The 24,145-nt window shown below is 41.9% G+C and overlaps 2 protein-coding genes across 4 annotated transcripts in view; one reads left to right on the top strand and one right to left on the bottom strand.

The window, feature by feature from the left end:
- The window catches only part of itgb1bp1 (integrin beta 1 binding protein 1), a 38,914-nt gene extending 38,101 nt beyond the window's left edge, over positions 1-813 (bottom strand). The window contains exon 1 of the mRNA XM_038800286.1: positions 648-813. The gene's annotated coding sequence lies outside the window, so the exon portion shown is untranslated. The remainder of the gene's footprint in view (positions 1-647) is intronic.
- The window catches only part of cpsf3 (cleavage and polyadenylation specific factor 3), a 42,726-nt gene continuing 19,343 nt past the window's right edge, over positions 763-24,145 (top strand). The window contains exons 1-14 of one of the 3 annotated variants that reach the window (XM_038800284.1): positions 763-885; positions 1,751-1,814; positions 2,307-2,421; positions 3,409-3,537; positions 4,245-4,422; positions 7,222-7,311; positions 8,671-8,821; positions 10,767-10,942; positions 11,953-12,111; positions 13,222-13,368; positions 13,678-13,830; positions 15,638-15,746; positions 18,561-18,659; positions 20,304-20,398. In XM_038800284.1, coding sequence (XP_038656212.1) covers positions 1,778-1,814; positions 2,307-2,421; positions 3,409-3,537; positions 4,245-4,422; positions 7,222-7,311; positions 8,671-8,821; positions 10,767-10,942; positions 11,953-12,111; positions 13,222-13,368; positions 13,678-13,830; positions 15,638-15,746; positions 18,561-18,659; positions 20,304-20,398 — 1,638 coding nt within the window. In that variant the 5' untranslated portion in view covers positions 763-885; positions 1,751-1,777. Of the gene's footprint in view, positions 886-1,750; positions 1,815-2,306; positions 2,422-3,408; positions 3,538-4,244; positions 4,423-7,221; positions 7,312-8,670; positions 8,822-10,766; positions 10,943-11,952; positions 12,112-13,221; positions 13,369-13,677; positions 13,831-15,637; positions 15,747-18,560; positions 18,660-20,303; positions 20,399-24,145 lie in introns of those variants that run through there. The other 2 variants (XM_038800283.1, XM_038800285.1) reach the window with 2 other exon arrangements.

Here is a 24,145-nt window from a genome sequence, read left to right as displayed (position 1 = left end):
TAAAAATGACAGTAGCAGCATGGATTTGAAGTTGACCGAGTGGCAGGAAACAGAGGTTAGTGGTAAACAGTCACTTTTTTGTCTTATGGAAGTTATGCAGTGGCATTCCCATGAGTTGATTATTAGGAATATTGCTTTTCTTCATTTAGATTGACGACTTGGGTGTACATGGTACAGTTTCAAAATTGACATTCTCACTGCTCACAGTATCCTTGGTTGTATCTGACCAGTCCTGGTGACTATCACAACTTTTAAGTACAGCCGGCCCAACTGGTACAAATTACTTTTAGCTGAAGGATATTTCAATGGTGAACGATCAGGATTGAAAGGATTAGGTGGAACACAGTTTCTGAGTAAAACATTGATTTACAGCCGATTGATTAACAGGAGCACAAGACAGGCCCAGCAACACATACATCGCGTACCAGCCTCCCCGAACAGTCGCTGGAATGTGGCGGCTAGGAGCTTTTCACAGTAACTCCATTTGAAGCCTACTTGTGACAATAAGCGATTTTCATTTGTTTTCACATTCAGACCAACCACTCTCTGCAACCCCTCACTTCCTCACACATTCTCTCGATACCAGATCTGTAATAACGTTGACAGAACATTAAACTATATGTAAAACCTTTCAAAAAGAAAATTACCTGATAGGCTCTTACAGAAATGCTGAAATCATCCTGCTCAATATTTGCTGTCTTGCAGCTTCCAGTGTTTCACTTTCTCTGCTCCCCCAGGCCCCGCCCAGTGAGGCGGTTTCCAGCCGGACACATTTGGTGGTGGGACCGGAAGTGTCCCCGCTGCTGAGCCAGACATGGCGGCCAAACGGAAAGCGGAGGTTTTCGTCCCGGCCGAGGAGAGCGACCAGCTACTGATCCGCCCGCTGTGAGTTCCCCGCCCGTGGCCTTTCCCCACACCCGGCACATCGGAATACGAAGCTGCGGCCGCCACAGACCGGGGGAGGCGGGTCAGGCGCGAGAAACCTCGACTCCAAATACCCCCCCCCCCCCCCCGAGACCAGACCAGCCCCCACCCCCACACCAGCCCCCAGACCAGGCCCCTCCCCACCCCCAGACCAGCCCCCTCCCCACCCCCAGACCAGGCCCCTCTCCACCCCCAGACCAGGCCCCTCTCCACCCCCAGACCAGCCCCCTCCAAGACACCAGAAACCCCCACCCCGCTCCACCGCCCCACGATGGAGCCCCCAGCGAGACCCCCCCCCCCCCCCATTGAGGAAATTCCCACTCGCGACCATCGAGGCAACTCCTCAGCCATCGTCTTCCTCAGTCCACCCAGATGTTCCTCACCCCACTAAGTCTCCAACCAACAGAGTCACCCAGCCACAGTCTCTTTCCCTCACCTCCCACCCCACACACTCAGTTCTCCTATCCACTCACCCCCTCTCTCCAAACCCATCTCAAGTTCCAATACCACCTCGGGAACCTTATCAGCTTGCCACTTCCCTGTCAATGTACAGCTGAGACCTTGAGAGTCTTGCTTTGAGGAGACTGCAGATAGGACACAATCCATCACCCGTGTTGCCTTTAACATTGGAGTCATCTGCAGCAGCACTTTCTCTTTAGAACAAACCACTGTGGCAGTGATGGCAAAATTCAAGCTTCCGTTTTCACCCAGTGACCTATAATGTCATTGGAAAATGTTTTTTATTTATAGTTCTTTAAATTTATACAGTAGAAAGTGTTGCTTTTCATAGTTTTTGAACTAAATGTTTTTCATGGATTGTTAACAGAGGAGCTGGACAAGAAGTGGGAAGATCATGCATCATTGTGGAATTCAAAGGAAGGAAAATCATGGTATGATAACAGCAAAAGTATACAGTTTGCTTCAGGATCAGTTATGGGTTGTCAAAGTTGATCAGCTGGCAGAAATTAAACAATTATTTCATATTTTACTTGGACAGTTTGTGCCGAGATTTGTAAAAAAAACCTATGCAAGAAAATTCTGGCAAGCCTACTCTACAGCACATCTGTTGATATGATGCATGTTGTTTGAAAAAGTTGACTTTTGTACTAGTCTCACTTAGCATAAGTTGATAGCGGGCTGGAGCAAAATAAGTTTGGCTGCTGATGAATACATCAAAATGACCCCCTGTTTTATTTAGACTCTAGCCAGTGGAATGGCACCTCTATAAATTTGAATAAACAACTAAATACAAGTTTGAAATGGTGGCAGTATGGTCCAATTAAGGAGATTTATTTATATAATGTTACGGGTTGTGTTAGATGTCTATCTGATTACACATTAACAACATATTGAAATGGACATCTTTTACTTTTCGTCATCTGAATTTCATTTTGTGCAGTTGGACTGCGGGATCCATCCTGGGCTCGAGGGAATGGATGCACTCCCATACATTGATTTGATTGATCCTGCAGAGATAGACCTTCTCCTTATAAGTCAGTAAGTGAAATTGCTTCCTTTCTCAAAGCTTAGAAATTACAAAATGCCTTCAAAAAGAGAATTGCAGCAAAGGTTTTACTTTTCCTGATCCAATCACTATTCACCATCACGAGATGCTCTTGGAATAGCATTGACTCAGATGCAAATATTGTACATAATCAATTTGTTGAGCAGGTTACTGAACCTCACAGTTTGTGAGAACGAGTTTAAGTTTTGTTGGGATTCAGTTGTAACAGTCCTGTATTTTTCAATCTAAATCTTTGATATATGTGATGATCCCTGGCTTGCCAGTTAGAGAACATTTCCTTTATCTTTACTCCATGTCACTACCTTCTAACCAAATACTGAACCATTCTACAACTTTATTTCCATTTCTGAGAATTCTGACTTTTGCTAATAATCCCTTCCACCTGGAAGTGTACCTATGATTCTTAGCTATCCTGACAGGCTTAATGAGCTAGTGCTGTACACTCAAGAGATGTGATCATTGGCAACAACTTGATTGAGGTTTATAAGGTGATGATGGTGAGACTAGATTGTATTTACAGAGATAAATTATTTCAACTGGATAGGTTGGACCTAACCAGGAGGCACACTACAAATTCCATAAGGGAGGACTAGATTGGTTGTTGGGTAGTTTTTATTTTCCCAATGGCTAATAGGCCTATGCACAGGTTATTGGCTTGTGTGGTGAAAGCTGATTCACTGTATTCCTTTAAGACCGAGATGGACCTGTTTCTGGCAGGGGACATAGATCACATATCACATAGATGCAAGGGATCGATACCATATAGTATAAGCCAGTGATTGCTTGGTTTACTTTTGATCACCTAAAAGGGTCAGAAAAAAATTTCAGAAATATTAGTGATGCGAGTGATATAAGTAAATATATGTGTAGCTTGATTTAAAGCAACAACTGTTTTGCAGGCTATATATTCGGCTGTATTTATACATTTATAAATTTTCAGTTAATTCTACCTTTAACAGTTTCCATTTGGATCACTGTGGAGCACTCCCATGGTTTCTTCAAAAGACCAGTTTTAAAGGCAGAACATTCATGACCCATGCTACAAAAGCTATATATCGCTGGCTATTGTCTGATTATGTCAAGGTCAGGTGAGTGGAAGTCTGTGTATTTCATATTTGATGTTTTTCTTAGTACTAAATTAATCATGCTGTACCCAAACTTCCCCTCTGCCGAATTGATTCTTCAGCTGCTGTTGCTGAATAAGGGTGACTTCCTTACATCACAGCGTTGCAAAATCTTCCTGAAAATTGACAGCTTAAATGTACACAAACAACCTCCTTACTTCTTCCTTGTCCAGTTGAGCTGAGATTAATTACTCCACCCTTGTCTTCCAGTGCACCCTGCCTTTTAGCACTTTACAGAAAAGGGGGTATTTTTGAATTTGAATGCCAAATCTGTAAAAGTCTGATCTTTTAATTTGACACATTGGCACGTATTGAGGTGTGTATTAAGCTCTTGATTTGACTGAATGAGTTTCTGTAGAGCACTGCTAATGACTGTTGGAAAGATTTTGAACGTCAGAGGCATGAAACCCCAGCCCAGTTCCATCCTCGACTGGTCTCCACAAGTGCATTTTCCAGTTTTGCTGCTGGATGACTGTATAACGCAAGCAGCTGCTGCACAAATTAGCTCTCTAATCTGGAATTTCCTGGGAGCACGGTACAGCAAAGTAATGCACCCATTTCCAGGATTTAGAATTCATGAAACTCGTTGTAGAGTTTCTTTTTCCAAGTTTTGTTTTGGTTCATGTGAGCTCTTCATTGGTTCTTAACATGTGTTTTATTTGTGCATTAAGTAATATCTCAGCAGATGACATGCTGTACACAGAATCGGATCTGGAAGAAAGTATGGACAAGATTGAAACCATCAACTTTCATGAGGTGAAGGAAGTGGCAGGTATCAAATTCTGGTGTTACCATGCAGGCCACGTTCTGGGAGCAGCCATGTTTATGATTGAAATAGCTGGGGTGAAGGTATGTAAGAAAAACAAATCACAAGTGATAACATGTCAAAAGTACACAAAAGATGTATCAGCTTCTGAAAGATAAATGATGGCCGAGCATTTCTGTTGTCACCCTGTTGTCAGAACGTCACAGAATCTTTACAGTGCAGAAGGACACCATTCAACCCATCGAGTCTTTACTGGCTCACTGAAAGAGTGTTCTACCTAATCCCACTCTACTGCCTTATTTCTATAACCTTACACATTATTTTTTTCAGGTAGCAATTAAGTTCCTTTTTGAATACCTCAATCGAATCTGAAAGTTTGTTCCAGACTCCAACCACTTTCTGGGTCAAAAATATTTCCTCATCATTTCTCCTTTTGCCTATTATTTTGAAACTATACCCTCTAGTTCTTGATGCTCTCTTGCTTGGGAACAGTTTCTCACTATTTACCCTGTCCAACCCCCTCAGGAACTTGACTAGCTCTATCAGACCTCCTCTCAGCCTTCTTTTCTCGAAGGAAAGCAGATCTAACACCTCCGATCTATCCTCAAAGCTAGAGTTATTTATGCCCGGAATCATTCATGTGATTCTCCTCTGTGCTCTCTCCAATGCCTTCACATCCTTCCTCAAGTATGGCGCCCAGACACACTATTGCAGATGAGGCCTAACTAGTATCTAACACAAGTTCAACATGACCACCTTACTCTTGTACTGAATAAAACCAAGGATACCATATCCATTATTAACTGTTCTCTCAACATGCCCTGCCATCTTCAATTACTTATGTAATTATACACTGAGGTTCCTTTGTTAAGACATTCTCCCTTTAATTTATATTGTCTCTCTACATTCTTCCTGCCAAAATGAATCACCTCACACTTACCTGCATTGAACTTCATCTGCCACTTGTCTGCCCAATCCACCAATATGTCTGTATTCTTTTAAAGTTCAAGCCTATCCTCATCACAGTTGACGGGACTTCCAATCTTCGTATCATCCACAAATTTTGAAATCACGCGTTGCACAACACATTGATAAATAACAGGAAGCGCAACAGTCCCGACACTTACCCTTGGGGAACTCCACTATAAACCTTTCTCCAATCTGAAAAATAACACTATTTATCACTACTCTCCATTTCCTGTCACTCGGCCAATTTCCTATCCAAGTGCCTACTTTCTCTTATTCCATGAGCTAGAATTTTGTTCACAAGTCTGTTGTGTGGCACTGTATCAAACGCCTTTTGAAAATCCATATACACCACATCAACAACATTGCCCTTATCAACCTTCTCTGTTCCCACCTCCAAAACTCCTGCAAGTTAGTTAAACATAATTTTCCCTTAATGAATCCATACTGGCTTTCCTCAGTTATCCGGCACCTGTCTAAGTGACTCTTGGTTTTGTTCCAAACTATAGTTTCCAGAGGTTTCCCTACCAATAAAGTCAAACTGGCCAAACTACCCCCTTTTTGAACAAGGGTGTAACATTCTCAATTCTCAGTCATTTATAATGCATTTTTGTATTATGATAGTGGATTTTCTGTGGCTTTGCACATGTATTGTCAAGATCAAGTGCTGTCTTCTGGCTAATTGGATTAGTGAGTGGGGTAGGAGTGTTTAATTATAATTAGACTCAAGAGGTAGTGGGTGTTGAAATAGTTCCTCTGTGTGGGGCGTATGGCTAATTTTGGAATAGGTGATTATGGTATTACCAATATCAGCAAATGCTTGATGTGAAAAACATCTGAACACTGCTGTAGGTGAAACTGATGCTACATATTGATGTGGATGTTTTTATATTAGGATTTTCCTATGGGCCAGATTGACATGGAAGTTTTTTAGTGCATCATAAAATAGAATGTTGTGACCCACCTATTATTTTTAATGTATGATAGATTTGGCTCATTATACCTGGCCAGAAATATCAGATATTTACCAGGAACTTTTGGAATCGGAGGAAATTCCGGTGGAGGAACTTAAGGGCACGTGGGAAGACGAGCTAGGAGGAGCGATAGAGACGGGTCTGTGGGTGGATGCCCTAGGCAGGGTTAATACATCCTCATTGTGTGCCAGGCTTAGCCTGATACAATTCAAGGTAGTCCACCGGACACACATGTTGTGGTCCGGATGAGCAAGTTTTTTGGGGTAGAGGACAGGTGTGTGATGTGCGTGGGAAGCCCAGCAAATCATGTCCACATGTTTTGGGCATACCCAAAGCTTAGAGGGTTTTGGCAGGGTTTTGCTGAGGCAATGTCCACGATACTTAAAACACGGGTGGTGCCGAGTCCAGAAGTTGCAATCTTTGGAGTGTTGGAAGAGCCGGGAGTTCAGGGGGCGAAAGAGGCCGATGTCTTGGCCTTTGCCTCCCTGGTAGCCCGGAGATGGATCTTATTAATGTGGAGGGACTCAAAGCCCCCGAGCGTAGAGACCAGGGTTAGTGACATGGCTGGGTTTCTCAATCTCGAGAAAATAAAGTTTGCCTTAAGAAGGTCAAATGTTGGGTTCGCCCAGAGGTGACAGCCATTTATCGAATTCTCAGGGAAAATTAAAATGTCAGCAGCAGCAGAATTCCAAAGGGCGGGGGGGGGGGGAGAGGGCCGGATTGTTGTTTTATGGTTGAGGTGTGTGAAGATTGTGATGGGGTGGAAATGTTTATTGTACCATGTTTATGTCACCGTTATTGTTATTATTATAAAAATTAGCAAATACCCTAATAAAAATATATATTTTTTAAATACCTGGACAGAAATGTTTTTATTATTTCAATGTCTACAAAACTCTAACTGTCGATATTTTTAACAAATCACTAATTGCTTCCGTGCAGATTTTGTACACTGGAGATTTTTCACGACAAGAGGATAGACACTTGATGGCAGCGGAGATTCCCAGTGTCAGACCTGATATCCTTATAATAGTGAGTTACTTTTTCTTCTTCATGAAGATTGTAATAAAGAAGGTATACAAAACAAAAAATAACGTCAGTAAATTTTGCATCATATTTCTGGGGCACTAAAATGTTAGTGAACTCTTAGAAGAGAAGGAAAATTACTAAATTATAATGTATGGAAGTCATTATTCAACTTTCTTGTATTTAAATTATGATGGATTTGCTTGTCAGGATGTTTTTTTTCTCTAGTACTTCAACTGGAGCAGATCAATCAGCCTTTTGTCTCTCCTGGTAGTTCTGTAAAAATTTTTAAATTTAGGCTTTAGATATGTTGTGGTTGACTTGGCCATAAAATGTTGGGCCAGATCTTGCTGGAGCAGATCACTTTTCCTGGTGCGCAGTTAGACTTTTACATTTACCCTTCAGCTTAAAGATATTTTCGGCCCCAATTTGTTGGAAATGCAATGCTGGATTTAGGACCTAGGTGATCCAAAGGACTGATAGCATCTCTGCCTAACCAGGGAGATTTACGGCTTGAAAGAAAAACGATTGAGAAAATGAAAAAGACACAAATAAAGATTATTAAATTTAAGACAAATGAAAAATAAGAAAAAATTAAAATGTGAAATTTTTAAAATTCCTAACCAAAATTATAAATATGTAGAAATGAGACTCAACAGTTTAAATAGTTCCCTTTTGGGGCTAGAGTGATTGATTAACATCACATTAATAATTATCATGGTCATGAAAAGGTACATGCTCTATTAAATATGAGCCTTGGATTTCTGCGGAGGGTTTAATGGGAAATCGGTGTACAAATCCAGCATGTTCTTAAAAATAATGGAGGATCCCGAGACGAGATCCTGTTTGTGCGAGTCAAATGGATAAATGGTATAAATCAATCAACAAGCTCTCCAGATTTGTAATTCATATTGCATCTCTTATCCCATGGACCTGGCAACTGTTCTGTGCACTAACAACAGCAAATGTCATTAACCCATCTTTGTTTTTATCAGGAACATTTGGCCTATTATGTAACAATGATTTGTAAATATTGAGCAGCAAAATAAAATGGGAGCCGTAGGAATTTAAGAAGTGTTACTATGTTCCTAGTTTATTTGTTAGGTAACTGATTTTTATAAACATTTCCAATTATTTGTCTACATCAACTTTTGAAAGAGACTGCTTCTGAGTTTTTGATTCTGCACCAAACTGCAACCCTAGAATGCATACTTGTTTCAGACTCTGCTCACATCAAGAGTAGGCCATGAAGCCCCTCAAGCCTACTCCATTATCGAGTAAGATCGTAGCTGATCTTCTGCCTCCACTCCTTTTCCACCCATTTCAGTTTCCTTACTCTTAGTAATCCTGCTTTTTTTCATACAGGAATCCACCTATGGAACCCATATCCATGAGAAACGTGAGGAGCGTGAAGCTCGATTCTGCAACACTGTGCATGACATCGTAAATCGAGGAGGACGTTGCCTCATTCCTGTCTTTGCTCTAGGCCGTGCGCAAGAGCTACTCTTGATTTTAGGTAAATGTTATAAATCTGATGTATCTCTCCATCCTTGTTTCCTTTTGCTAAATTTATTTTTATTTCCAATTAAGGGGCAATTTATCGTGGCCAATCCACCTACCCTGGGTTGTGGGGGTGAGACCCACGCAGACACAGGGAGAATGTGCATACTCCACATGCATAGTGACCCCAGGCCGGGATCGAATCGGGGTCCACGGTGCCGTAAGGCAACAGAGCTAATCACTGTGCTGCCCGTTTTGGATACATTTGAATAAATATGTAGGGACATTTCAGGGTGGAGCTGAGACCATCTGTACATGGGTGGCACAGTAGCGCAGTGGGTTGCACTGTTGCTTCACAGCTTCAGGGTCCCTGGATCGATTCCCAGCTTGGGTTACTGTGTGGAGTCTGCACGTTCTCCCTGTGTCTGCGTGGGTTTCCTCCGGGTGCTCCGGTTTCCTTCCACAAGTCCCGAAAGACTGCTGTTAGGTAATTTGGGCATTCTGAATTCTCCCTCTGTGTACTCGAACAGGCGACTAGGGGCTTTTCCAGTAACTCCATTGCAGTGTTAATGTAAACCGATTATTATGTGCAATGGTAAACACTGTTGCCTCTGGCTCCGAGGTCCCGGTTCAATCCTGGCTCTGAGTCACTGTCCCTGTGGAGTTTGCACATTCTCCCCATGTTTGTGTGGGTTTTGTCCCCATGAGCCAAAGATGTACAGGGTACGGGTGGATTAGCCACGCTAAATTGCTCCTAAATTGGAAAAAGTGAATTGGGTACTCTTAAATTTAAAAAAAAAAGTAAAGATTATTATTATTATTGTTAACAAGGCACATGCCTCCTGAAACAAATTATAGTTGCAAGGAGCAGAAAGATTTGAGAAATTTTACATTAGCAATCATAACTGATGAAATAATGAATAATTGTGCATTTGTTGACTAACCAAAGATAATCCTGGAAGAGAAAATTCCTGAGAAGATTAGGCAAGTGGGCAGCACAGTGGCGCAGTGGTTAGCACTGCTGCCTACGGCGATGAGGACCCGGGTTCGATCCCGGCCCCAGGTCACTGTCTGTGTGGAATTTGCACATTCTCCCCGTGTCTGTGTGGGTTTCACCCCACAACCCAAAGATGTGCAGGTTAGGTGGATTGGCCATACTAAAAAATTGTACCCTAATTTGGAAAAAAATAATTGGGTAGCCTAAATTTATTTTTTTTTTTTAAATGACTAGGCAAGTAAGATGTTGGATATTATTGGGAAACTTTGGTTGACCAGTATTTTGCTTTCCAACCTATCTTACAATGTTGACTAGAATTTGGAACGGTGGGGGGGGGGTATCATGGTAAAATAGAATATTCCAACTTGGCATATCTAATAGTAAAACATAATAATTCAAAACTGAGTTTCAAAATTAAGTAGTAGGAAATTGAATTGAGCATCTTCTCCATCACAAAGACTACCTATTTTTAACACCATAATATTACCTGCCTTGTCCACCTGCTCTTAAACTCTTATCTGTGCTTTTTTTCACTTCCAGAATTGACTACTCCAATATTCACCAGGCCAGGCTCCCGTTCTCCACATGATATAAACTTCAGATTTTTCAGCTTTACCATATCCTGTCCCACTCACTATCAGTGCTTCCTGACCTGCATTGGTTTTGGGTTTCCTTAAAACCTTTAGTCCAAAATTGTCATCCTTTTAAATCTGTTCAGGCCTTGCCCTCCCGTTTTCTGTAACCTCCGGCTCCAAACCTCCCCATAACTATTCTTTTTACACTGGAAACTTGTGCGGTCCTTCTTCCCTTCGTTCTACCATTGGTGGCTCTATCTATAACACTCTCATTTTCCTCCCGAACCTTTCTGCAGCTCCAACGTTGTTTGTACCTCTATGACCCTTCCTAAAAACTAGCTGTGAAGTTAGGAAACCTTTTGCTTAGACATTTTTGCTTTTATGTGCAGATGAATATTGGCAGAACCATCCTGAACTGCATGACATTCCCATCTACTATGCCTCATCCCTGGCAAAAAAGTGTATGGCCGTATACCAAACCTATGTCAATGCCATGAACGAGAAAATTCGGAAACAAATCAGCATCAACAACCCTTTTGTTTTCAAACACATCAGCAACCTAAAGGTGAGACAAATATCGCGAACTAAATTTAACCAGTATGTAGAATCTTTTAATGCAGCAAAAATAGTTTTCAATTTCAATCCATTATTTTCAAAGTAAAGTTAATGGAGGGTGGCACGGTAACACAGTGGTTAGCAATGTTACTTCACAGCTCCAGGATCCTAGGTTCGATTCCCAGTTTGGGTGCTCCAGTTTCCTCCTACAGTTCAAAGATGTGCATGTTAGGTGGATTGGCCGTGCTAAATGCCCTTGGCGTCCCCCCAAAAAAAGGTTAGGTGGGGTTACTGGGTTGCAGGGATAGGGTGGAGGTGTGGGCTTAAATAGGGTGCTCTTTCCAAGGGCCAGTGTAGATTCGATGGGCGGAATATCCTCCTGCACTGTAAATTCTATGGTTTTGGGCAGCACGGTGGCGCAGTGGTTAGTGCTGCGGCCTCACGGTGCCAAGGTCCCAGGTTTGATCCCGGCTCTGGGACACTGTCCGTGTGGAGTTTGCACATTCTCCCCGTGTCTGCATGGGTTTTGCCCCCACAACCCAAAAGATGTGCAGGGTAGGTGGATTGGCCACGCTAAATTGCCCCTTAATTGGAAAAAATGAATTGGGTACTCAGAATTTTTAAAAATAAATTTAATGATTTTTATGACAAGACGTTATAGATTTAAAACAATTGGGTCCAAACTTATTCAAACTGATTGCAATCCAATGCCTAGTCCTTCTTAGTATGCGTCTCAAGCCATCTATAGTATGATTAGTTGGCACTAAATAAACAATCTGATTGACGGGCCATACCACAGCCAGTGAGGAAAGTGGAAATGAAATGAATTCATTGAATACCTGTTCTGGTAAAATTCTGTAGAGTTCAATTTTTTCAATATAGTGCAAGTGCTGAGCTATAGATTTTTTTTAAAATATCCGCCAATTAAGTTACATACAGATTATTGAAAAATGACCTGAGTAGGGATTTTGTGATAATTATTGTTGTTCTCTTTCTGACTGGATTATTTTCTTCTTGAAGAGCATGGATCATTTTGATGACATTGGTCCAAGTGTGGTAATGGCCTCTCCTGGTATGATGCAGAGTGGTTTGTCCAGAGAACTGTTTGAAAGTTGGTGCACTGATAAAAGAAATGGGGTCATTATTGCAGGTTACTGCGTTGAAGGCACCCTTGCCAAGGTACGTCTACTTACAATATCAAACTTGTCTGATTCTTTCATTTGATTTTAGTTTACTGCCAGAGTGTTTTAACTTTATTACTTGGATACCAAACTACCCAGTGTTTGCTAATGATGTCACTGACTGGTTGAACCATAAGCCTCAGTGAAAAAGAACACTGTTCAAAGTACTCCTGTGAAGGGTTAATAGAGTTCTGAAGAAGAATCACATTTGACTTGAAACGTTCAATCTGTTTCTCTCCACAGATGCTGCCATACCTGCTGAGTATTTCCAGCACTTTCAGTTTTTATTTCGGATTTCCAGCATTTTGTTTTTATTTTAATGTTCTGCCATGCATTTATAGAACAGTTGAAGACCAGCCAACCCCCACAATTAGCTTGCATCACGTCAAGTTTCAAGTGTTGACAAATCCCTGCACAAGGTGCTGAGCAAAGACGAAGCATTTCTGCTATGGAAGGGAAATTAGTTGAGAAATATTGCTACAGCCTCATGTAGGTTGTCAAAGAGCCAACTTGGCTGTTTCATGGGAATGGGGAAGGAGGAATGCCAACCCTGATTATGACCTTTGTGTTGAAACAACACTTTAAAAAAATATTTTATTCAAGGCATTTTAAAATAATCAAACAAAAACAAAAGAACAGTGTTGAAACAACACTGTAGCCACCCTTGTTATTCATCACTGGTTGGCATGAAACAGTAAAGGATATAAATATCTCCAGTTTGTGCAGAATTTCAAGTCAACAGTAATTCATAACCTCTCAGTAGATCATCCAAAGAGTGGTCCTTCGATAATACCTAACTAAAAGATTATGGTAGCTCTTTCAGTCAGGTTGTTAAGATGGAAAGAAAGAAATAGTTGCTGAACAAGATTTGGGAGATGCGTACATACAAGGGCAAATACATCATTTTTGATTACTTTATAAACTATGAGTTTTTATTTTTAAAAGATGGTGTGTTTTTTGCGGAAACATCTACTTGTCACAGTAAAGAAGCACAGGAGGTGCTGAATTTTTTTGTGTAAATATGGACAGTAATGCAAAGTTTGTGCTTTTTTAACGATTACTTGGCAAGATTGATGTATTATTAATATTTCTGTTTCTTAATTTGCAGCATATTATGTCAGAACCTGAGGAGGTAACTACCATGTCTGGACAGAAGTTGCCATTGAAGATGTCTGTAGATTACATCTCCTTTTCTGCACATACAGATTATCAACAAACCAGTGAATTCATCCGTGCGTTAAAGCCACCACATGTGGTTAGTAGCGAACTGCAAAGTTATTCTGTTTTTATTTTGTAGATCTTGCAACCTATGCCCTTCATTTCTCCTTCTTTTCCCCTTGTCTGTCTTGACGAGAGTACAATTCTACAATTGAAGGCATTGTTGCTGTCATCCAGTTGGCCTGACTTCATTTATGAGTCCAGAAAGCTAATTGTTTGTGGGCTTGGGGAGGTTTGGTCAGCGGGACGGAGGATCTGTGCTTCACTGACCTGAAATTATAAAATTTGCTGTGTGTTTATTGTTGTAAGATGCTGCACATTGATTACATCTGTGATTTCCTTGTAGTTGCTTGTCCATGGTGAACAGAATGAAATGGCCAGGCTGAAGGCGGCACTTATCCGAGAATATGAAGACAATGATGAAGTTCATATTGAAGTCCACAACCCACGCAACACAGAAGCCGTGGCGTTGTACTTCAGAGGCGAAAAACTGGCTAAAGTAGGATTTCATTTTTTTTTCTAATGAGAAGGCTATCCTGTCGCACCAATCTAGAGAATTTATTTTTTTTGTGTGTGTGTGTGTTCTAACATTTCTGCCAATTTCCTCTTGCTTTCTCCTCTTGCAACTCTTGACTTTAATTATGTCTTAATTAGCTATTAGTCTTTTTTTCTTCTTTTGAAATGAGTACGAGAGTAATTTTAGCATTGACCAAGATTGAACCTAGGGGATTTCTGGTCTGCATGACCCACCTGCTTGCAGGATTAGTTCACTGAAATTCCGAGATAATTTCAAAAGTGCTTTGGTTAGCTGAAGCAGCAGCGTCTGGAATTGCTTATCCTGTTGATGCTTACTGTTACTGAGATTTTGGTACCAGCTTCATGTTAGTGGGTCCATAAATTTGATGTGAATATTTTAGTATAAGAGCTAATTTGCACTCCTGAAACCAATTAATTAGTCTGATGCTGGATTAGTGCTGCATATCAGAATTTGACACATGTCTCCATGTGTATTGAAACTACTCTACTCTAAACAACTGCTAAAGTCCAATAAACCTTTCTGTGGATGCTGGTTGATTTTTTTTTACTGAATTGAATATTTTATACTACTGAGTGAAATTTGCCATGAATACTTGTTCTTAGAAAATTGGAACAGCAGTGTACCTGCAGAGCCATGTGTAATGTATGATGTCACATTTATATGCCTGCATGGATATTCTGGTGCTTTGTATTTAACCAAACCAGTCTATCATTGATTTGAGTATTATAATCTAGCCAGATCAGACGAGAAAGCGTTTTAAAAACATTTTATTACAGGTACCCAGAAAATAGCAAGGACTTACTTTGTGCATTAGTTGATTTTTTTTTTAAATCTTCACTCTTCTCAAGTTGTGCTCACAGCCTTGTAACCACTAAGTATTATCTCTCCTGAAACACTGACATTTCCAATTGAATTGCATTCACCAGGGGAATAACTTGTGCAGTTTTTAATGTTAACTTTTTGTTGTTGTTTCTTTAATTTGATCTTTTGAATTATGCATTTCTCACTATTCAGTGATTCTGCATCTTACGGAGTGCAGTGTGGGGACTTTTGATTTTTAGATTTGTTAATTTCTATCTAAATCACATTTTTAATTTGCACTTGGATTGTAAAATGTTATTGCTCAGGAGAGTTACGAAGGCCAGAATAATGTGAACAGCGGAAGACAACCTTTCCTAATCAACAGAGTGGGCATGCACGTTCTCTTCTTCTGTGCCTCAATTCTATATTCAAACAAAATGAAATGTATAGCCAGCTATACTTCTCAAATCAGATGGTTTAGAATACTTTTAGCTGTATGTACTTTTAGCAGATAACAAGTATTCAAAATAATGTGCAGCATATCAAACTTAAACTCACTGGATAAAAATTCATTTGTAGAGAAATATAAACTGGTTTCAAGTAATATTTCTAAAATTAAGCAGAGATGGCGCCAGCATATGAAAAATCATTGCAGAACCGGCAAAACAGATTTGTGGCGTCCTTTCCCTTGAATATCATTTGGCTCTTAATTATCTTTGTAAATTTCTGTAATAATCATACAATTTCTGTTTACTTGGTTAAACTGTTGCAGATTTCTCTCCATCATTCTCTTGCAGAATATGTCAGTTCTATATTTGCTGGTGTTCAGAGTATTTAGTAGTTGACTGATGTTTAGTTTGAAAGGCTGGCAGTTAAGGGGAGTTGCATCCTTTTGACTGTTTAAGTTCGGTTACAGTTTTTAAAAAAAAACAGATTTTAAGCTTGATTATTTAAATATTTTTGTCAGGTGATGGGCTGCTTGGCAGATAAAAAGGCTGATCAAGGTCAAAGGATTTCAGGAATACTTGTAAAAAGAAACTTTAACTATCACATACTTATTCCATCTGACCTATCCAGTAAGTAAATGTATTTTCTACATTTTTCCCTCTTCACTAGTATATTCAGGAAAGATGTGAAAGGTTTTGAGAGGGTACAGAATAGGTTTATAAACATAGTTCCAAGAAATGTGCATAGATTAGAGAAGCTGGAGTGTTCTTCTCAGCAGAGAGAATTGAGAGGAGATTTGGTAGGTGTTCAAGCTGCCAAGACCCTCGGGGCACACTGCCTTAAGTCGCCCAACCATCTTCAGTTGCTTCATCAATGATCTGTCTTCCATCATAAGGTCAGAAGAGGGGATGTTTGCGGATGGCTGCACAATGTTCAGCACCATTCGTGACTCCTTGGAAAATGAAGCAATCCATGTCCAAATGCAGCAAGACCTGGACAATGTCCAGGCTATAGCTGACAAGTTACATTTGCGCCACACAAATGCCACGAAATGACAATCTTCTATAAGACGGGGTCTAACCACTGCCCCTTGACATTCAATGACATTACCATCACTGAATCCCCCACAAACAACATCCTGGGGGTTACCATTGATCAGAAACTGAACTGGACTCGCCATATTAATACAGTGGCTACCAGGGTAGGTGAAAGATTAGGAATCCTATGGCGAGTAACTCACCTCCTGACTCCCCAAAGACTATCTGCCATCTACAAGACATAAGTCAGAAGTGTAATGGAATGCTCTCCACTTGCCTGGATGAGTTCAGCTCCAACAACACTCAAGAAACTCGACACCATCCAGGACAAAGCAGCCGCTTGATTGCTCCTCCTTCCACAAATATTCAAACCCTCCACCACTGACTAACAGTAGCAGCCATGTGTACCATCTACAAATTGAATTGCAGTTACTCACCAAGGCTCCTTAGACAGCACCTTCCAAACCCATGACCACTACCACCTCGAAGGACAAGAGCAGCAGATACTTGGGAACACCATCACCTGGAGGTTCCTCTCCAAGTCACTCAACACCCTGACTTGGAAATATATCGCTGTTCTTTCACTGTTGCTGCGGCAACATCCTGTAACTCCCTCTAAACAGCACAGTGTGTGTATCTACACCTCAAGGACTGCAGCAGTTCTAGAAGATAACTCATGACCACCTTCTGAAGGGCAACTAGGGATGGGCAATAAATGCTGGCCCCAACTAGCGACATCCACATCCTGGAAATGAATTTTTAAAAAGCATGAGGATTGCAGACAGAGTAGATCAAAAGGCATGGTTCCCATTAGGCAGAAGAGCAAAAAACCGGGGGACAACTATTTCAGGTGAATGGCAAAGGAGTCGGTGTTGACATGAGGGAACGGTTTTCTATGAGGCAAGCAGTTAGGACTTGGAAGGTACTACCTGAAAAGGTGGTGGAGGCGGATTCAGTTGTGTCCCTCAAAAAGGAATTGGATAAGCAGCCGAGGGGAAAAATTTGCAAAGCAACAGGGAAAGGGCAGGGGAGTGGGACTAGCTATTTTGCACTTTCAGGAACCCAGCATGGACTGGATGGGCCAAATGGCTTTTTTCTGCCCTGTGACTATCCTATAATTTTTTCTATGATTTTTGGATTTAAGAAAGGGAAAAGGTAGAGAAACAATGCTGTAAGATGTAACTTTGTCCCACCTTTTCTAGAAATAGTTGAATGACTTGATAAATCTGTGACTATAACAGTGGTTAGCACTGTTGCTTCACAACACCAGGGTCCCAAGTTCGATTCCCGGCTTGGATCACTCTGTGGGAATCTGCACTTTCTCACCATGCCTGTGTGGATTTTCTCCGGGTGCTCCGATTTCCTCCCACAAGTCCAGAAAGACGTGCTGTTAGGTCATTTGGACATTCTGAATTTTCCGTCTGTGTACCTGAACAGGTGCCGGAATGTGGCGACCAGGGGTTTTTCACAGTAACTTCATTGCAGTGTTAATGTAAGCCTACTTGTGACAATAAAGATTATTATTACTATTATTACAATGCAACCAGCTCCTGGCTGGGACTCAGTCAATGATGAGACTGCTATTTTTCACAATTCAAACGTGTTTTAATCCAGTAGTTTGACCACATCTTATTCCATTTATTGAAAACCCGCGACCTAACAGTCGCTTTAGGAAAATCTGGATACCACAAACCAAAACAGTCCACTGAAAATAATTTTTTAATGTGCCACTTTATTAGAAATTAATGGAAGGTGCTGAGAATTGTGATGTTGCACAATTTAAGTTGCATTTCATTTTTATCACATCTCAAATGCATAATGTTGGTGTACTAATGTCTTTCGAGCAAGGGAACCATCAATCTACGCAGCCTGACCTATATGTGATTCCTCTTGTACTCTGTGGTTGGGACACCCCCCCCACCCAAAAAAAACTCTCAGGGTAACTAGGGGATTGCTGGTCTCCCACGCCCTGAGGAAAACGTTTTTTTTAAATGGAAAACCGAAGAGATCTGAGTACAGATTTCCATTGTACGCCACTATTTGCATCTCACTAATCTGAAAACATCCATTTAGCCTTATTCTTTGTGTATGGGTTCAACACCTGAATGAAATGCATTAGATAGTGCCACTCAGACTGCAGGTTGCATTGAAGAACAACGGATAGGAAGGCATGGGGAACAGGGCAGCAAGAATGGAATTGGTCCCATTTATTTCCTTGGACCAGCACTGCTTTGAACTAGCAAAGTAATTAGATTCAAATTTGTTTCAAACTCTTAAAATGAGACTGGTTATGAAAACAAATTGTTTCTAGCATTATATAGTTGATCCTTCTGTAATTCCAAAATATATATATGTCTGAAGTATACTAGCTCAAAAGATAAACTGTCCTCTTTCCCTTTTTAACAGATTACACTGACCTAGCAATGAGCACAGTGACACAGACCCAGGCCATTCAGTACTCAGGATCTTTCATGCTCTTGGCACAACACCTCCAAACACTTGCAGGTTTGTATATAACTTTGCTCATTTCTTGTTCCCCCTCCACTGCCCCAAAGCTGCTAACTTCTGACCATTGACTACGTTCCATTACCTTGCATTATCAACACTTTCTCACAAAAGTCTGTACAGCGAATATCAGCAAGTCGTTCAGTTATGGGTGATAATGCCGATAAGGTTGATGTGTCTGGGATTATTGGGATTTGCATTCTGGCTTTTTCCATTTCCATTTTTCGAGAAGTTACTTGTAGGTGGTATGCATAATTGCACAGAGAGCATTCACATGAGCGGGGGGTTAGCACTGCTGTCTCACCACACCAGAGACCCGGATTCTAATTTGGGCCTCGGGAGACTGTCTGTGTGGAGTTTCCACTTTCCCCTGTGTCAGCATGGGTTTCCCCCGGTGCTCCGGTTTCCTCCCACAGTCCAAAGATGTACAGGTTAGGTGGATTGGCCATGATAGATTGCCTATTAATTACCCCTTGGTGCAGGTTAGGTGGGGTAACGGGGATCGTGGTTGGGGGGGGTGGGGGGGGGGGGGGGGGTTTACCTAGGTAGGTATGTTCTATGTAAAAAAGATAGGGGCTAGTTTGAATTTTGGATTGAATAGGTAGTCTGTGCAGTTCTCGGAACTGAATGTTTAAAAAAAAAAGGGCAGCATGGTCGCATTGTGGATAGCACAATCACTTCACAGCTCCAGGGTCCCAGGTTCGATTCCGGCTTGGGTCACTGTCTGTGCGGAGTCTGCACATCCTCCCCGTGTGTGTGCGTGGGTTTCCTCCGGGTACTCCGGTTTCCTCCCACAGTCAAGATGGGCAGGTTAGGTGGATTGGCCATGCTAAATTGCCCTTAGTGTCCAAAATTGCCCTCAGTGTTGGGTGGGGTTACTGGGTTATGGGGATAGGGTGGAGGTGTTAACCTTGAGTAGGATGCTCTTTCCAAGAGCCGGTGCAGACTCGATGGGCCGAATGGCCTCCTTCTGCACTGTAAATTCTATGTAAAAGGGTGCTCCTTCAGAGGGTCGATGCAGACTCTATGGGCCAAATGGCCTCCTGCACTGTAATAATTCTATGGTTCTATGTACACTTTCCCAACAGATCACTGGGTTGCGATTAAAGGCAGGAACCCGCTTTCACTTGATTTTTGTTGCCCTGGATAAGAACTGCTGCAGTTAGTTGTAGCTCTTTTCACTTTGAGGGATTTAACCTGAGGATCACCACACCTCAGGCGAGGAACAAGGTTGAGAAGATGGTCCTGAATAACTTCAGCCTCGCTTTGCATCACAAACCAGCTGTCCAGCCCACTGAGCTAAACCATCCCCCCCCCCCCCAGTTAGGTAATTACTTCAACACAGATAGACAACTAAATGGGATATTCAGCACCACATGCCTCACCACCACAAGAGACGGTGCATTTTCAGTACTCAGTCAATAAGGAAGGAAACATCTTAATTTCAAGGACTATTGTTTCTGTCAGGGATGACTCGTGTTATTGTATTTTGGTGGAACTCGGTTAAACAAATCAGATGTTCAAAAAATATCAATTTACCGTACTTTAGAATTCTAACTGCTGTGTGTATTCAAAGATAGTTCTTCAGTTGCCTTTGAAAGAAGAATTGTAAACATTCTAATTGAATAACATTTTATCTTTCAGATGATGTTGAAGAAGTAGAAGTTCAAGAAAAGTCAGCACTGAGAGTCTTCAAAGCTATCACAGTGATTCAGGAACCAAGCATGGTTGTGTTAGAGGTGAATTTTTTCCCATATTTATTATTTTCCAGTTTCAAATAATTAAAGAAAAAATAAAAACAAACTTATTTATATAGTGTTCTTCATGACCACCAGCTGTTTCAAAGCACTTTACATCCATCCAATTAAGTACTTTTGAAGCGTAATTGCTATTATTTTTTCGCATTCTTTTACAGGATTTGGGTGTCACTGGTTAGGCCAGCATTCATTGCCCATCCCTAGTTCCCTTTAAGAAAGTGGTGGTGATTTGCCGCCTTGAACGGCTACAGTCCCTGAGGTGTCAGGGAGGGAGTTCCAGGATTTTGTCCCAGCGGCGATGAAAGAACGGCAATATATTTCAAAGTCAGGATGACATAGAAGCATAGAAAAAAATAGGAGCAGGAGGAGGCCATTTGGCCCTTCACACCCGCTCCGCCATTCATTTTGATCATGGCTGATCATGCAACTCAATTGCCTAATCCCGCTTTCCCTTGTATCCTTTGATCCCCTTTGACCTAAGTGCTATATCTAACTGCTTCTTGAAACCATACATTGTTTTGGACTCAACTACTTCCTGTGGTAACGAATTTCACAAGCTCACCACTCTCTGGGTGAAGATGTTTCTCCTCATCGCTGTCCTAAATTGTCTACCCCTTATTCTCAGACTGTGATCCCTGGTTCCGGACACACACCCATCAGGAACATCCTTCCTGTCCAATACTGTCATAATTTTATAGGTTTCTATGAGATCCCCCTCATTCTTCTGAACTCCAGCGAATACAATCCTAACCGATTCAACCTCCCCTTGTACGTCAGTTCTGCCATCCAAGGAATCAGTCTGATAAACCTATGCTGCACTCCCTCTATAACTAGAACATCCTTCCTTGGATAAGGTGACCAAAACTGCACACACTATTCCAGTTGTGGCCTCACTAAAGCCCTGCATAATTGCAGCAAAACATCCCTGCTCCTGTACTCGAATCCTCTCGCAATGATGACCAGCATACCATTTTCTTTTTTTACTGCACCTGCATGCATACCTTCAGTAAGTTGTAACTGACGTGGAGGGGAACCTCCAGGTTGTGGAGGTTTGCCCTTGTCCTTCTAGATGGTTGTGGGTTTGGAAGGCACTACCTTGGTGAGTTGTTGCAGTGCACCTTATACATGGTGTGCGCTGCTGCTTGTGCTTGGTGGTGGTGGCAGGGTTGAACATTTGTGGAAGGGATGCTAATCAAGCAGGCTGCTTCGTCCTGGATGATGTCGAGCTTCTTTTTTCCCCCTGCCACCCCCTCTATTTCCCCCCCCCCCCCCCTCCTCACGCCCTCTATTTCCCGCACCACCCACTCCCTCTATTCCCACCACCCCCACACTCACTCTATTCTCCTCACCCCCTCTATCTCCCCACCTTCTATTCCCCCACCACCCCTCGGCTATCTTATCCCCTTGCCTCCCCCCAGCCACACACTTCCTCTATTTCCCCCCCCATACCTGCATCCCCCCTCTTCCTCTATTCCCCACACCTCCAACTCCCTTGGTGTTGAGCTTCTTGTTGTTGGAGATGCACTCATCCATGCAAGTAAAGAGTATACCACCACACTCCTGACTTGTCCCTTGTAGGTGGTGGAGTCTGGAGGCGAGTTACTTGCCACAGGATTTCTAGCCTTTACCTGCTCTCGTACCCGCAGTGTTTATATGGCTAGTCCAGTACTGTTTGTGGTCAAAGGTAGCCCCCAGGATGTTGATAGTGGAGGATTCAGCTATCCTGAGGATGGTAATGCCATTGAATGTTAAGGGACGATGGTTAAATTCTCTCTTGTTTGAGATTATGTGGCGTGAATGCTTAGAACATAGAACAGTACAGCACAGAACAGGCCCTTCACCCTACTCAAACCCACGTATCCACCCTATACCCATAACCCAACAATACCCCCCCCCCCCCCCTAACCTCACTTTTATTAGGACACTACGGGCAATTTAGCATGGCCAATCCACCTAACCCGCACATCTTTGGACTGTGGGAGGAAACCGGAGCACCCGGAGGAAACCCACGCACACAGGGGGAGGACGTGCAGACTCCACACAGACAGTGACCCAGCCGGGAATCGAACCTGGGATCCTGGAGCTGTGAAGCATTTATGCTAACCACCATGCTACCCTGCTGCCCTTCTTGCCACTTGTCAGCCCAAGTCTGGATATTGTCCAGGTCTTGCTGCATTTGCATCAGTTGTCTGAGGAATCATGAATGGGAGGAATCCTGAATGGTGCTGAACATTGTGCAGTAATGTAGTATAACGTAGGAAAAGCAGCAGCCGATGCTCACAGCAAATCCCAACAAACCAGATAACCTGTTTTTTGTGACCATGGTTGAGCGATAAATATTAGCCAGGACATGGGGGTAACCCCTTGATCTTCAAAATTGTGCCATGGAATCTTTTACATCCACAATCAGACAGGGTTCAGTTCAACGTACCATCCGGGATACGGCACCTTCTGACATTGTAGCAGTCCCTCAATTTTCTTGTTGTGGATAAGATCTGCATTGGAACTTGAACCTGGAACCTTGTGACAGAGTGGCCAGAGTGCTACTAACTAAACCAGGGATGGTTTTTAACCATGGAAGAAAGAAAAGTGGTGTAGAGCCTTTCATACCATTGCAATATCCCAAAGCATTTCACACTTAATACATTATAGTGTAGTGTAGGTAAATGTGGCAGCAGAATTGCACAAAGCAAGGTTCCACAAATAACTGAGATAAATGATCAATTAATCTATTTTAATGGTGTTGACCAAGAGGTGATAGAACAGGGGTGGGCAAACTACGGCCCGCGGGCCGCATGCGGGGGGGCTGTTGGGTTACTGGTATAGGGGGGATACGTTGACTTGAGTAGGGTGATCATTGCTCGGCACAACATGTGTTTCATGTGAAGTTTCTACTTTAAAATATTAATTAATAAAAATGAATTGCTTTTCTTTAAAAACCTTTTATTTTGGCTATTTTAAATATTAATTATTTTACTTAATATACTATGCGGCCCTTTAAAATTGTGAATTTCTGAATGTGGCCCTTGCACGGAAAAGTTTGCCCACCCCTGTGATAGAACGTCCCTGTTCTTTATCAAATGGTTAAGTTGGGTCTTTGATATCCACCTAAGCAGGCAGAAATTATCTAAATTTTACAATCTTGCCCAAAACAAAGTACTTCTGGTAATATGGAATTCCTCAGTCCACTATTGAGATGTGAGCCTAAATTATGTCGTCAATCTGGAAACCCAAACTTTCTGACTTAAAATCATAAGACGTTAATGGCACGGAAAGAGGCCACTTAGCTGAAAAACAAGCCACCCCGGCTAATCCTACTTTCAGAATTTGGACCGTAGCTCTACAAGTTATGGCACTTGAGGTGAATATCCAACATCTTTTAAATTAGTTGAGTGTTTCTGCCTCTACCCTTCCAGGCAGTGAGTTCCAGACCCTCTCAGCCTTCTTGGTGAAAGACCCTTTTCTCATCTCCCCTTTAATCTTTCTACCACTCACTTTAAATCCATGTCCCCTCGTTACTGACCTCTCCGCTAAAGTAAATAGGCCCTACCCATCCACTCTTACAGATGATCAACTTATAGTTGAACCAGGCCAACATTTGTCACTATGACCCTCTCGTCAGTAATCATCATGGAGTTGTGCTTTATCATCAGGTCCACGTTTGTTATTTTTTTTCAGGTGACCGCACTGTCTTCATTTTCAGTTCCAATAACTTTGAATAATATCCTT

This window comes from Scyliorhinus canicula, chromosome 6 (assembly GCF_902713615.1).
Source record: "Scyliorhinus canicula chromosome 6, sScyCan1.1, whole genome shotgun sequence".
Classification (NCBI taxonomy): domain Eukaryota; kingdom Metazoa; phylum Chordata; class Chondrichthyes; order Carcharhiniformes; family Scyliorhinidae; genus Scyliorhinus; species Scyliorhinus canicula.
Note: the sequence above shows the minus strand (reverse complement) of the source record. Positions and strands in the feature narration are given on the sequence as shown.